The sequence below is a fragment of the Neophocaena asiaeorientalis genome, unplaced genomic scaffold, assembly GCF_003031525.2.
Source record: "Neophocaena asiaeorientalis asiaeorientalis breed wild unplaced genomic scaffold, Neophocaena_asiaeorientalis_V1.1 scaffold314, whole genome shotgun sequence".
Taxonomy (NCBI): domain Eukaryota; kingdom Metazoa; phylum Chordata; class Mammalia; order Artiodactyla; family Phocoenidae; genus Neophocaena; species Neophocaena asiaeorientalis.
In genome coordinates this window covers 841,171-855,222 of record NW_020175489.1, presented here as the reverse complement: position 1 = coordinate 855,222, position 14,052 = coordinate 841,171, and the positions used below count along the sequence as shown (strand labels likewise).

General features: G+C 43.0%; 1 protein-coding gene across 1 annotated transcript in view; it reads left to right on the top strand.

Moving 5' to 3' along the window:
* Window positions 1-14,052, top strand: part of ELMO1 (engulfment and cell motility 1) — a 537,648-nt gene that overhangs the window by 95,534 nt on the left and 428,062 nt on the right. The window contains exon 2 of the mRNA XM_024768877.1: window positions 1,976-2,125. Coding sequence (XP_024624645.1) covers window positions 2,048-2,125 — 78 coding nt within the window. The 5' untranslated portion in view covers window positions 1,976-2,047. The remainder of the gene's footprint in view (window positions 1-1,975; window positions 2,126-14,052) is intronic.

Here is a 14,052-nt window from a genome sequence, read left to right as displayed (position 1 = left end):
TAAATAAATTAATTAATTAAATTAAATAAAAGGAAAGTACATTGAGATACATTTTTTTTTTCAATGCATCAGGTGTGCAAAAGTTCAATCTGTTGGTGAGTCTGTGTGTAAAGAGGCAAGCCTCATCCATTGCTAAAGGGAGTATAGATTGGTACAACTCTCACTATGGAGATATATTTGGAGATGGCTATCAAAATCTAAAACTGCCTGTGCTCTTTGACCCAACAATTTTACTTCTGTGAATCTACTGTAAAAATATGCTTGCACATGAGCAAAATGATGTATGCATAAGATTTTTCACCAGAGGCTTGTTTATAACAGCCAAAGGTGAGAGATCACCCAGTGGCCCACGGCAGGGGACTGGTTCTTCAGATAAGATACTGGGAAGTTGCTTCATAGCACAGGGAGATCAGCTTGATGCTTTGTGATGACCTAGAGGAGTGGGATAGGGAGGGTGGGAGGGAGGCTCAAGAGGGAGGGGATATGGGGATATACATATACATATAACTGATTCACTTTGTTGTAAAACAGAAACTAACATAACATTGTAAAGCAATTATACTCCAGTAAAGATGTAAAAAAAAAATAAAAGGCTGATAAACATAAAGAAATCAAATAAAATATTAAAAAAAAAGATACAAAGAACAACTATGCAGCTGTAGAAGGAACCAGGACACAAAATTTGTGTTAATATAGAAGGATTTAGAAGATACATGAAATGAAAAAAAACCAGGGTATAGAATGCTGCCTTTTATGTAAAGAAAGTGGGAAATATAATATGCTTTTGCATTTGACTTACATACCTGAAGAAGTTCTGGAGCGATACATAATAAACTAGTAACAGTGGCTAGCTGGAGGGGTGGGGATAGAAGTGAATATTGGGTGGGTGTATCATTTCAGGAGGAGGGAGATTCTACGCTGTCTTTACATGCACACACACACATGCACACACGTTCGAGTTTGGAATCACATGAGTGTTTTACCTGTTCAAAAATATTAAGTTTTAATTAATTAATTAATTTATTTTGTTTTAATTTATTTATTTTATTTATTTACTTTTGGCTGCGTTGTGTCTTTGTTGCTGCACGCAGGCTTTCTCTAGTTACAGTGAGCTTGGGCTCTAGAGCGCAGTCTCAGTAGTTGTGGAGCACGGGCTTAGTTGCTCTGCGGCATGTGGGATCTTCCCGGACCAGGGCTCGAACCCATGTCCCCTGCATTGGCAGGAGAATTCTTAACCACTGAGCCACCAGGGAAGCCCCCCAAAATATTAAGTTAAAAAAGTTATCCTAAAAGAAACGAGTGAGTCTGGGAGAGAGAGGCAGCAGAGGATAATCTTACTTCCTTTGTGTAAAGCAACACTGTTCATTCCAGTGAGAATTCAGGGTCTGTTCTGAATGCTGTACTAGGCACCACAGTTAATTTTCTTCTCATCTTGTGAACTGGCCTTGGGGAGGGAGTGTGTGTGCATGTGTGTGAACCTTGGGGCATTGCACCTTCCTTATGATATCTTGGTTGCTATAGTGCGGAGGAGCTCTATTTGTGACACACAGAAAACACTTTAAAGATATGCTGCTTCCTGGCCATGACTTCCTGGACAATCCGTCCTTCCGAAGGCTGCTGATCATGAGGAGTTTGCATGCACTTCTGGGCAGAGTGAGCCAGGCTCATTCAGACCCTGGGCACCATTCAGAGTAGAAGCAGGCAGTAAGGGACGCCTTGCTTCCCACTGAGGCCTTGGGAGGCTGTTGCCTCTCCGGGGCCTCGTCTCCAACTCCACGGCATTGGCACCTTCCCCTCCTTTGCCTTCTCTCCTCTGGAGCCACCCGTGAATGGTGCAGTTGGCACCCTGTGTCTTCTGCACCCAGAGCCGTTTCTTGTACCAAAACCACCAGTGAAAACAGGAAGTGATAAAACAAAATTCACCCAGCATCTGCACTGAGCGACTTCTCTTTCTCTTTTTGTCATTCCTCATTAGGTATAGACACGTGTGGCCATCTACACTGTAGGATCCCGCTTCCACCGGCTTTGGACATCGCGGGGATTTGCAATGCCACCACCTGCGGACATCGTCAAGGTGGCCATAGAATGGCCGGGTGCCTACCCCAAGCTCATGGAAATCGACCAGGTTAGTAATACTGGCAGTCGTTTAGGGGTTATTTTAGTTTCCCTTCTATTCTGAATTTACACAGACTTCAGATAGCTCTTTTTTCTCCTGTTCTCTCTCTGGCTGTGTTGAAAAATTGGTGTGATAATAGTTGCAGTGTAGTTTGATTTCTGTACCACATGCAGTGGCGATGGATGGGGTTTTTATACTCATCCAACATCTACTTGGAGTGTGTCAATACAGGGTTTGTGTCTAAAGCTGTGAGGGAGGCAGGAGGGACAAGAGGACTAGACTCTGGGCAGTTGACACAGTGGAGGCCGTCCCAGCCCTGCCTTGCAGAGACTCATGACTATGTGCTGATTGTTTTATCATAGACAACACAGATCTTAATTTTTGGAATCACTCTTCTCTTTGGTTTTTGCATAAGCAGCCAACAAGTATGTTGCTACTTTGTCATATTAATAGTTTGGTCATGCGTGGATGGATCTAGAGACTGTCATACAGCGTGAAGTAAGTCAGAAAGAGGAAAACAAATATCGTATATTAACGCGTATATGTGGAACCTAGAAAAATGGTACAGATGAACTGGTTTTCAGGGCAGAAATTGAGACACAGATGTAGAGAACAAACATATGGACACCAAGGAGGGGAAGTGGCGGGGTGGTGGTGGTGGTGGTGGTGTGATGTATTGGGCGATTGGGATTGACATGTATGCACTGATGTGTATAAAATGGATGACAAGTAAGAACCTGCTGTATTAAAAAAAAAATAGTTTGATCATGAAATTAGTGTAGAGGAATGGGTCTCGGATCCTAGCCGGTTGTAATTTTATTATTAGAGTAAAATGCACTCTGGGTCTAGTATATTGTCTTGTATGTAATAAATACTCAGTACATTTTTACTGAATGAAAAAATGTCAAGATTTTTAAAATGGTTTTACCTATGGAGGCATCGTTTAGTTTGACAGTCTCATGATGTAACTCTCATTTACTATTGATTACAGGCTATCTCAGGAAGGTGGGTTTTGTCATTGTAAATGATTTAAAGGAAAAAGAAATTGAGGCCTAGTGGATGCTTAAGAGTTTCATGAAACATATAGTATAGGATTCTAGATGGCTTTCTACATTTTCAAAATTAGGGTACCATGGCAACTCCACTTTTTATGTTCTTGATATTATTTTATGATCTATACTTTTCTGATACTATTTTATGATCTATACATTTTTTCTGGTCAGATTTTATTATCTGATTGAAGACCACTGCAAAATTTACACGGCATTGTGTGGACCCAAAGGATTCATTAGAATAAATTATAAAGGTCAAATAAGAATTAGTTGAGTTTGAGCATGAATGTAAGAAAGGGTACATTTTTAGGTTTGTTTTCAAAAAAGGTGTCATCAGACCAGCATGTCATAGTCATTTAAACTGTTCTCTGAGGCAGATTTTGTTGACTTCAGAAGCAACCCATGAAAGTAGAGAAGCCCGCCCAGCAATTTTATATACATTTGTGTCAGACAACAGTTGTTTACCTTGTTTTCACATGCTGTTTGAGAGAGGATATGTGTTGAATGTTACTTTAAAATATGGCTGGACTACTTGGTGAAGACTAAATGTTGTTAAAATTAGGTTTGTCTACAACCCAAGAGAACAGTGGTTCAAAGAGATAGAAGTTGGCCTCTCAAGTCCACATGGCAGTCCTGGGCTGGCATGATGCCCCAGTGTCATGGACCCAGGCCCCTTCTGTCTTGTTGCTTTGCCTTCTCCATAGGTGGGGCTGAGGACCAGTTGCTTGGGCATCACCTGAGAGCTCAGTAGATATGCAGAGTCGCAGACCCTACCCAGACCTCCTGACCCAGATGTGCATTTTAACAAGATCCCCAGGAGATTCCTTGTGTAGTTAAGTCTGAGAAATGCTGAGCTGGATACCAGGTACCCAAGCCCAAGGCCACATCAGAACCACCTGGGGCACTTGTTCACATGTTCTCTGGGGCCCCAGCCCCAGAGATTCTAAGTCAGTGGTTTAGGTAGACTATTTCCTTTTGCTTCTGCCATGGCCCAGGGTGTTTGGAAACCTCTTCTTTAAGACAGTAGCTCTTGATACATACTCTTAGGAGCCTGTGGAGTCAGTATCTTGTTTCTGCCTTTGGGGATGGCCTTTGCTGTATGTGTGTCTTAATAATTTTTTAAAAAATATTCTTTTTATTTTGGAACAAGTTTAAATTTATAGACGAATTACGAAGATCGTATTGAGAGTTTTTGTATACCCTTCACTCAGTTTCTCCTGATGGTAACATCTTAATATAACTGCGGTACATTTGCCAAAACTATGGTAGGTTACTAGTAACTGAACTACAAAATTTATTAGGATTTCATCAGTTTTTCCACTAATGTCCTTCTGTTACAGGATCCAGTGCAGGAATACCAACTGCATTGTAATGTTTCATGTTCCCTTTGTCTTCTTCAGTCTTTGACAATTTCTGAGTCTTCCCCTTGTTTTTCATGGCCTGATAGTTTTGAAGAGTAACTTTACTTCAGTACAATTTCACACGCAGAAATGACAAGAACAGTACAAAGGAATTCCTGTCTACCTTTTATCTAGAGTCACTAATTATTAACATTTTGCTTCATTTGCTTTACTGTTTTTTCTCTCTCTAGTATACCTACCCCCTTTTGAACCATTTGAGGGTGACTTAGGAGCGTCATCTCCCTTTACCCCTAAATACTCAATGTGTCCTTCTTAAGAACAAAATCATTCTCTTACATAACCACAGTCTCTTTAAAGAAACCAGAAAATCGAACATTAGTTCAACATTATCATCTAATTCAAAGCCCAAAGCCCATATTCAAATTTCATCAAGTATCCCAATAAGGTCCTTGATAGGTATTTTCCTCACAGTCTGACATCCCTCCAGGATCATGTATTACATTTATTGCCATGTCTCTCTGGTCTTCATGGATCTAGAATGGTTCCTTAGTCTTTCTTCATCTTTTGTGACCTTGATAGTATTGTAGAGTACAGGACAGCTGTTTCGTGGAATGTCCTTCAGTTTGGGTTTCTCCGATGTTTCCTTCCAATTAGATTCGGGTTTTGCATTTTTGGCAGACAGGCAAGAGAGATGAAGTTGTGTCCTCTTCAGGGCGTCATATCAAGAGGCACATGAAGTTTCCTTGTCTCCTTCTTGGTGATGGTTCTACATTTATACGTGATAATATTGAGGTTCATAGAAGTTAGATGATTTCCTAGTCAGTGAGACCAGGACAGAAACCCAGGCCTCCTGTACTTTGAAGACTGAACTTTTAAACCGTTGGCTGAATTGTAGGGCTCCTGCTAATGCCATAGGGAGGCCTCCACAACGAGTTAGAGACCCAGTCCCTTTTTGCCCTGCAGCCGCTGAAGTTGGAGAGTGGCAGTTTTGGTATCAGGTGCTGTTTCTTTTTTCTTTTTAAGATTTGTTATTTATTTAATTTATTTTTGGCTGCTTTGGGTCTTAGTTGCAGCACGCAGGATCTTCGTTGAGGCATGCGGGATCTTTCATTGTGGCGCGCGGGCTTCTCTCCGGTTGTGGCGTGTGGGTTTTCTCTCTCTAGTTGTGGCACACGGGTTCCAGAGTGCGTGGGCTCTGTCGTTGTGGCGCACAGGCTCCAGGGCACATGCGCTCTGTAGTTTGCGGCTCACAGGCTCTCCAGTTGAGGCACGTGAGCTTAGTAGTTCTGGCACGCGGGTTTAGTTGCCTTGCAGCACGTGGGATCTTAGTTCCCTGACCAGGGATCAAACCCGCGTCCCTTGCATTGGAAGGCAGATTCTTTACCACTGGGCCACCAGGGAGGTCCCCAGGTGCTGTTTCTTGATCCAGTTGGAAGTTGGCACAAGAATTGGAAATGTATTTGCACAAACAAGGAAGACTTGAGCAGTGATTATTACTGGGGTTTTCTCCTAATCTTCTACCTTGTTCAATAAAGGTCACACCACCTGTTTCTCTCCCATTGCACGTTACCTTTGCTCCTTTGCTCTTAGCTACCATTTCACTAAAAGGAATTTCTGGAAGCTGGGTCAGGCATTGCTGCCCCATCTTCTCCCCAAACCTCCAGTACCCCTCCACTTGTCACACTGTGTTGTCCTTGTCAATCAGCTTAAACCAGTGGTCCTCAACCTTGTGTGTGCCCAAGAGTCACCCGGGGAGCTGGTGAGTAACGCACATCCCCAGCTCAGCTGCAGAGACTGTGATTCTGCTGACCAGGGATGGGTCCTTAATCTGGTTTGTGACGAGCATTAGGTGAGTCCAAAGCAGGGCCTCCCACATTGCATCATGCAGGGGCTCGTGAGAAACAGTCATGAGCCCGAGTTACTCCATTTTTGAATACTGTTTCTCTAGTGCCTGGTGAACAACCTTCCTTAAGAAGTGAATATTTAATTAATGAACAACCAGGAGAGGGAGCTTCCTGAGTGGGGATCTGTTCTGCTCAGCCAGGGCCCATGAGGTTCAAGGGGATGTCTGCTTGGAGTGGATTGGTTTACCTTCCTTCTGAATTTTGAGGAGACAATTCTGTGTTTCCACTCCACAGGAAAAGCCCCGAGGAGCTTCTCACAACTGGAGTTTGCTGTCATATGAGGCTCTCGGAAGAGCTGTCAGCTAGCTCTTTTGTTCATGACGGCAGCCTCTGCTCCTGCCTTCACTGTCTGTTGTTGGCTTTCAACCTCAAGAGCCACTTGAGGCTGTAGGTGATGATTGTCTGGATACACAGAGCCAAAAAGGCTCCCCATCCACTCTTCCTGTTAACCTAATATTTTTTGAACAGCATATTTCTTAGTCAAGAGTGTCAAAACCCTAGCACTTTGTTTTTGGCGGTACACGGGCTTCTCACTGTTGTGGCCTCTCCCGTTGCGGAGCACAGGCTCCGGACGCGCAGGCTCAGCGGCCACGGCTCACGGGCCCAGCCGCTCCGCGGCATGTGGGATCTTCCCAGACCGGGGCATGAACCTGTGTCCCCTGCATCGGCAGGCGGACTCTCAACTACTGCGCCACCGGGGAAGCCCCCCCTAGCGCTTTTGACACGAGGCATAATGCTGAGAGGCAGTGTGTCCTAACAGACACCGTACGGGCTCTGGGACATTTAAATCTGGGTGTGGGCCCTGGAGCCCCCCATTCTGTGAGAACCCAGTTAGCCTCTGTGAGCCTTGGTATCTTCGCCTGGTCAAGTCGAGACAATAATTTCCCACTTCTTTGATGGTTGTGAAGATTAAAGAAAATATATGAAAAGAATATAGGACACTGCCAGCTCAGAGTAATTACTCAGTAAAGGCATTATTGCTGCTAGTTTAAGCAAGTCCTCATGAAATTAGAAAATTAGATGCTCTGATTTTTGTTTTTACTTGCCCTTCCATCATGCACAGTTTCCCACCTTTCTCCTTCTTTATCTGCTTAGCTTTATAAATGTCTAGAAGGAGAAAAAATTAAAGGGCAAGTGGGAGGGAGGCATCAGCTAGTAATAAAGGAACATGCTAACTGGATATGCAGCCAATTCATGCTATGGAATATTCACTGGCTCCCTAGTACTCCTCCACAATATTTTCTCCCATCTCTTGGCCACCCACCAATATTCTGGGAAGCAGCCCCTCTGTTCCTTGCACATGCTCTTTGGTCCTCCAGTCTCTCCTGCCTCTGTCCTTCCCCCACATGCCTTTCTTTACGAGTACACTGAAGCCAGAAAGCCACTGCTCCCATCCGTGCCTCAGAAGTTCTCTGCTATGTGTTTGCACACCTCCAAACACCACTCGATGCTTTTGTCTCCTGTCATGCTGTCTTGCTTTTCCACTGCCAGCAGAGGAGGGAAGATGTGTCCCTACTCTTTTCCTAAGGCATTCAGCCTGTCCCAACCCCCATCTCTTTTGCTCCACCTGTGTTTTGACTTGTCCTCTCCCCTTACCTGAGGCTTTGCCCAACAAAATCCCCTTCATTTGTTCTTTTCTCCTCTGCTTTCAACAGGAAGCTCTTCTATACCTACCTTGGAAAATCTTCCTCTTGACCTAGTAACTCTCTTGCTGGAGTATAATTTATTTTCTGTCTTTCCATTCCAAGCCAATCTAAGTGCTGTCAGTATATGTCATCCATGTTGCTCTGGAATCTACTTGATCTTAGTATGAATAACAATTTCCCTCCCTCTGGTGTTGCTGTCTTTGATGGCACCTATGCCCTCCCGTTTGCTAAATCGAGTGGTCCTCACTCTGTCTTGGTGTCACTCGGCAAAGCTGCTCGTTCGTATCTTCTTGAAACTACCCCCCTCCCTTCATTAAGCTTCAGTTCTGAGATTCTCCCTGCTTGTCTGATGAGTCTTTGTGGGTTTCCTGCATGGTTCCGTGTCTTTCTCCTTCTTTCTAAATCAGTCACAACCTCAGTGCTTAGCCCTCTGGTCTGCGTGTTCACCAGTGACACTCGTTGGCTCAGATTCCATGTTCTTTCGTGGATTTAAGTGTAACTTCTCTCTGAATAATACCAGCTCTGGTCACCGGCTTGTCCTACTAACTGGTCATCAGTTCATCTCTCTGTTTAATGGATGCATTATTTCCCTCTATAAACCTTCAGTTGCCTACAGAATACAAGCAAATGGTTGGTAAAACTGCTCATATGTGAACCTGAAGGAAGGGAGTCTGATAGGTGTTACCAACTTTTGGAAGTTATTTCATGTAGAACGGGGTTCATTAGATGTGTTATTTATGGCCCCAAGTGTACAAACTCCATCCTCTCCATACAACAGGATAGATCTCATCTCTAATCAAGAAAAGCCAGCATGGGCCATCTTGGCAGGCAGGGAGCCCTGGTCATCTCTCTTACTTGTGCATTAAACACTTGGGCAGACTGCTATGCTGCAAGTTCAGGCCCAGAGAGGATGATGGCAGGAGATGCGTGGTTTTCAATCTTAGTTCTGCAGATCCTTCTCAAATGGTTCAGGGGTGAGGGGGGTGTGCCATTTGCTTCCAGGCTCTCCACACTCACTCCTGCCACAGCAGCTGCTATTGACCTCTTTTCATTTTTAGATGCTTTGGGGAAACAGTTTGTTCGAAGAAAGTATACCACAATTAAAAGAAAAAGTCACGGATGATTCTTGAGCTTTCTAGTATCCCTGAGACTTGAGTCAGATTCCTTAGCTTGCCTTCATGTCCTGCCATGATTTCCCTTTACAGCATCCCAGGTTCAGGGTATTTGCGGGTGCTGCGTGCAGTTCTCAAGTACCCTCTTGCTTTGTAGAAGCTGCCCCTTTAGGAGTGTGTCCCTGCACATTTTTGCCCTTTTTTTTTTTTTTCATGTCTTGTAGTTTCTTTCTAACAGCCAGCCTGCTTGGATTCCTCCTGCACTCTCTTCCCCTCTCCGCTCCTCTAAATCCTGGCTTTGCTGGCACTGCGGAGAGCCTTCTTTCTGCTCAAGTCTTTTTTGATCATGTAATGTAGTTGTTTCTCCATCCTTCTTATACCATTTTCTTTGCCTGTAGATTTTATTTACAGTTAATATAACCTGTGTCTGATATTATTTACATGTGCCCATGTCTTTTGAAGTATATTATAAGATGTAGATTATAAATAGATTATAAGATGTTATTATAAGCTCTTGGTGGTCAGCCTGATTTACATACTACATTTATATCCTGTGGTCCATCACAATGATCTCTATTTATGTGGGTCTACTTTTGGCTTGAATTGTGAGTAGTAAAGATAAGAATAAAACACTGGTTATTCTCCATTCTCCAAACAGAAAAAATTACAATAGCACTCCTTCTCGTACATGGTTGCAGATTTTATTTTTCTCAAAGAAACATAGATGCATGTGTTTTTAGGCAAGCATGTACAAAATGATTGCCCACGGTTTTCCCTCAGCTGTCCTATTTCTGTAATATATTTAAGATATAATTCAATACATATAAATTTAATTTACCCATAAAGCTCACTCATTTTTAAAGCTCAATACATAAAGTACATTGACGTTTCTGTGCTTGACATAGGAGTTTAACTCATTCTGTACATAACACTAGTAGTAGTAGTAGTAATAATAGCATGTACCATCTAATCAGCACATATTATGTGCTAGGCACTGTGTTAAGTGCCCTGCACACAGTACTTCATCTCCTTCCTACAGTCCAGCAAGGCAGGCTTTATATTTCCCAGTTCATAATTGTTCAGAGGCTCAGTGAGTTGCCTCAGATCACACAGGAAGCTACTGATTTGAGTCTAGCACTGGGTGACACTAAAACCCAGATAGTTTCTACTAAATCATAAATCTGTTCAGTAGTTCTTTTTTAATTTCATTTCAGCTTTATTGAGGTATAATTGACATGTGGTGAGAACAATTGAGTTTTACTCTCTTCGCAAATTTAAAATCATACAGTATAGTATTATCAGCTACAGTCACCATGTTTTACATTAGATCCTCAGGCCTTGTTCATCTTATAGCTGAAAGTTTATATCCTTTGACCAACCTTTCCATATTTCCCCTACCTTCCAGCCTCTGGCAACTACTTTTCTACTTTCTGTTTTTATGAGTTTGATTTTTTTTTTTTTTTTTTTTGTAGATTCTACATATAAGTGATACTAGATGGTATTTGTCTTTCTCTGTCTGGCTTATTTCATGTGTTTGGTAGTTCTCTTTGAGTCTCTCCATCTCTTAGGGCTCAGTTTAATGGTGGTTTGAAGAGATGCCTATGCCACTGCCAGCTTGCCTGCTGCATCCACGGACAATGTGACTTCCAGGGACATGTTGTATTATGAAAGCCAAGATTGTATTACCTTAAAAGTTAGGGAAAATATGGCGAGTGGTCTGGGTTATTACAGAAGGAGCCCACCTGAAGTGAGACAGAGCCTTGAAAGCCAGGTTTCTTTGGGGCTGGACACTGGGAGAGGCAGGCTGGCCTGGTGCTTATGGGCATGGACTTTGGGTAGACTTATTTGGACTCAAAATCTGGGCTGCCACTAAGTGCTGTGTGACTGGGGACAAGCCTCCTGCTTTGTAAGGAAGAATTGTCAATATTTATACATCCTTCCTGGCATTGTGGGGATTCGGTGAGGTAATCACTCAGCGCCCTGCTTAATAATAGAAACCATTAGGAGCCAATTATGATTTTTTTCAGTCATACATAGAACAAGTGTCTTATGTTTCAAGCAAGACTGGAACCAATAATACAAACTTTTCCTTAAATGCATTAAAGTTAGCTTTTCAGCCTGAAAACCCATAATTCCCCAGACATTTAAGTACTGAGAACCTGGTGAACTAAAATGACAGTTGAGCTCCAAATAAAGAGTCTTGAATTCAGATGCAATCACACAGAATATACAATTTGAGTGTATTTAATACCACTGAACACTATGTTTAAAAATACTTAAGATTGTAATTTTAATGTTATGTGTATTTTACCACAGTAATAGTAATAAAAAATCCCATAGAATCAAGAAAATGAGACTGAATTTCTGGAAAGTGAAGCTCCAACCTTGCCCTGCAGAAATGAAAAGTCATGTAATTTTTCTGGACTGTTCTTTCCCGAGTGGTTGGATTACATCAGGATTTCTCAACTTCAGCACTATTGACATTTTTGACTGCATAATTCTGAGTTTTGAGGGCTGTCCTGTGCATTGTAGGATTTTAGCAGTATCCTGGCCTTTACCCACTAGTTGCCAGTAGCATTCCCTCCCCCAGTTGTGACAACCAAAAATGTCTCCAAACATTGCCAGTGTCCCCAGGGTGGGGGACAAATTTCCCCTTGTTAAGGATGGACTAAATCAGTGGCTCCCAAGCTTGGTTCTGCATCTGAATTGCTTATGAAACATATTGAACGCACAGAGAGGATTATTTGTAGGCGTGGTTCGAGGCCTGGGAATTCCTGTTTTTTTCAAGCTCCATGGCGATACTGATGCTCTTGGACCCAGATTTAGAAATGACTGTCTCTACACCCCACTACATTTCTAGCTGTATCTGCTTGTGATACCTCTGGCTCCCTCAGTAACGTTTATGGAGTGCCTCAGTGCTTCCATCAGTAAAATGGTCCTAATGGTTCTTCACCTTTAATTACTCTACAGAGAGTATGAACATAACATCCTCAAGAGCTTCTTCTGTTCCACTTAAGAAAGCCTGGGTGATGTTGCACCACTACTTTCTGTGCTGTCATAATCAGGTAGAATGATATTGGGACAGGAATAGTCATTGCTCATCTGATTTTTGCAACTCTTGGATTTGGTATTGTAACAACTATTTCTTCTTTTAAAAATCTATTTATTTTGTTTTTGGCTGCTTTGGGTCTTTCCTGCTGCACGCAGGCTTTCTCTAGTTGTGGTGAGTGGGGGCTACTCTTCGTTGCACTGTGTGGGCTTCTCATTGTGGTGGCTTCTCTTGTTACGGAGCACGGGCTGTAGGCTCATGGGCTTCAGTAGCTGTGGCTCGCAGGCTCAGTAGTTGTGGCACACGGGATTAGTTGCTCCACGGCATGTGGGATCTTCCTGGACCAGGGCTCAAACCTGTGCCCCCTGCATTGGCAGGCGTATTCTTAACCACTGTGCCACCAGGGAAGCCCCTGTAACAACTATTTCTTAAACTTCCTTTACTGTAAAGTGACCGAAGTACTTCCCTTTCTGGTTTTAGCTCTGTTCCTTTGTATGTGAGAGTGTATGTAACTTCATAAAATCTTAGAGTTTGCCATGCTTTGGAAGAGAAAGACAGAAAACATGTCTCCCCTCAGCTGAGAACCCAGTTTAATTGCACAGGAATGAACTCTAGTGTTCTGCTTTTTCTTCTGAAAATGAACTACAGATTTCAGTTTGCTTTCTGGGTAGGAAGGGGTGATAGTCTCCTCCATTCTATTTCCCTTCCCCAACTCTGTCACTAAGAGCACATTGGGTAACTCAGGACAGAGCCTTTTATCAACCGTGTTTTCTTGAGAGTTTGGTGACTAAGACATCTCACATTTCTAGAACCTTTTGCGTGTGTCACACTTTGTACTTCATTTTCCTGTTAGGTCAACAGGCAGTTTGCGGAGAGGTATATAAATATGTAGATTTCAGCATTAAGCAGGACTCTGGGTTCCCAGAAAAAGCTGTTTTGTTCTGCAGAAAGGCAGCTTGTACTTTGTCTCTAGGGGTATATAGACCTGTGTAGTGTGCCCAGAACTGCGAGGGAATGAGAACAGCCTCAGGGAAAGAAAATATGTGCTCTTCTAGGTTGTTTTTTCTAGAATTTCCATCAGATGTACTTGCGGGTCCTCTAACTAAGTCAGTGGTACCAGCGTGGCACTGGACAGCCTCCCCTGCAGCTCCCAAAGTCTCTCAAATAGCAAGTCCTGTGAAGGTTACCTCCTAAATGATTCTTGATTCTGTCCACCTTTTCTCCATCCTTGCTGCCACTGCTCTCACTTGTCTCCACTTACCTCCTCAGCTGGCCTCCCGGTCACCTCTCTTACTTCCCCTCCGATGCATTCTCCCAGGCATTCTGCAGTGACTTTCCCGCCACACTTAGAATAAATTCCAGACGTCCTTGCTGTGGTTATTAGGACCCTGCTATCCTCAGCTCTTGCCTACATCACCAGCTTTGCTTAGAGTCAATGTGGCTTCCTCCAAATTCCTCTGTCTTGGTTCTCATTACAATTGACTTTTTTCCTTTCATGAATGCATAGTTCTCAGAGCCTTTACAAATGTGATTTTTCTCTTAACTGGAAATTACCGCCCCTTCATTTCTCTGCTTATCTAACTCCTGTTTACTCTTCATCCCAGATGAAGAGTAAGCTGCTTAAAAGTCTTCAGATTTCTCAGATCAGACGAAGGCCCTTGTTATATGCACTTGTAACATCCTATATGGCCCCACTTATTCATTGTGTGATGTTCCGCACAGGCCAAGTGTGTTCCCAGTGCCTAGGACAGGGCCTGATATGTGGTAAAATCATAATAATGTGAGCAGAGGAAATAGGTGATGTTCGTACTT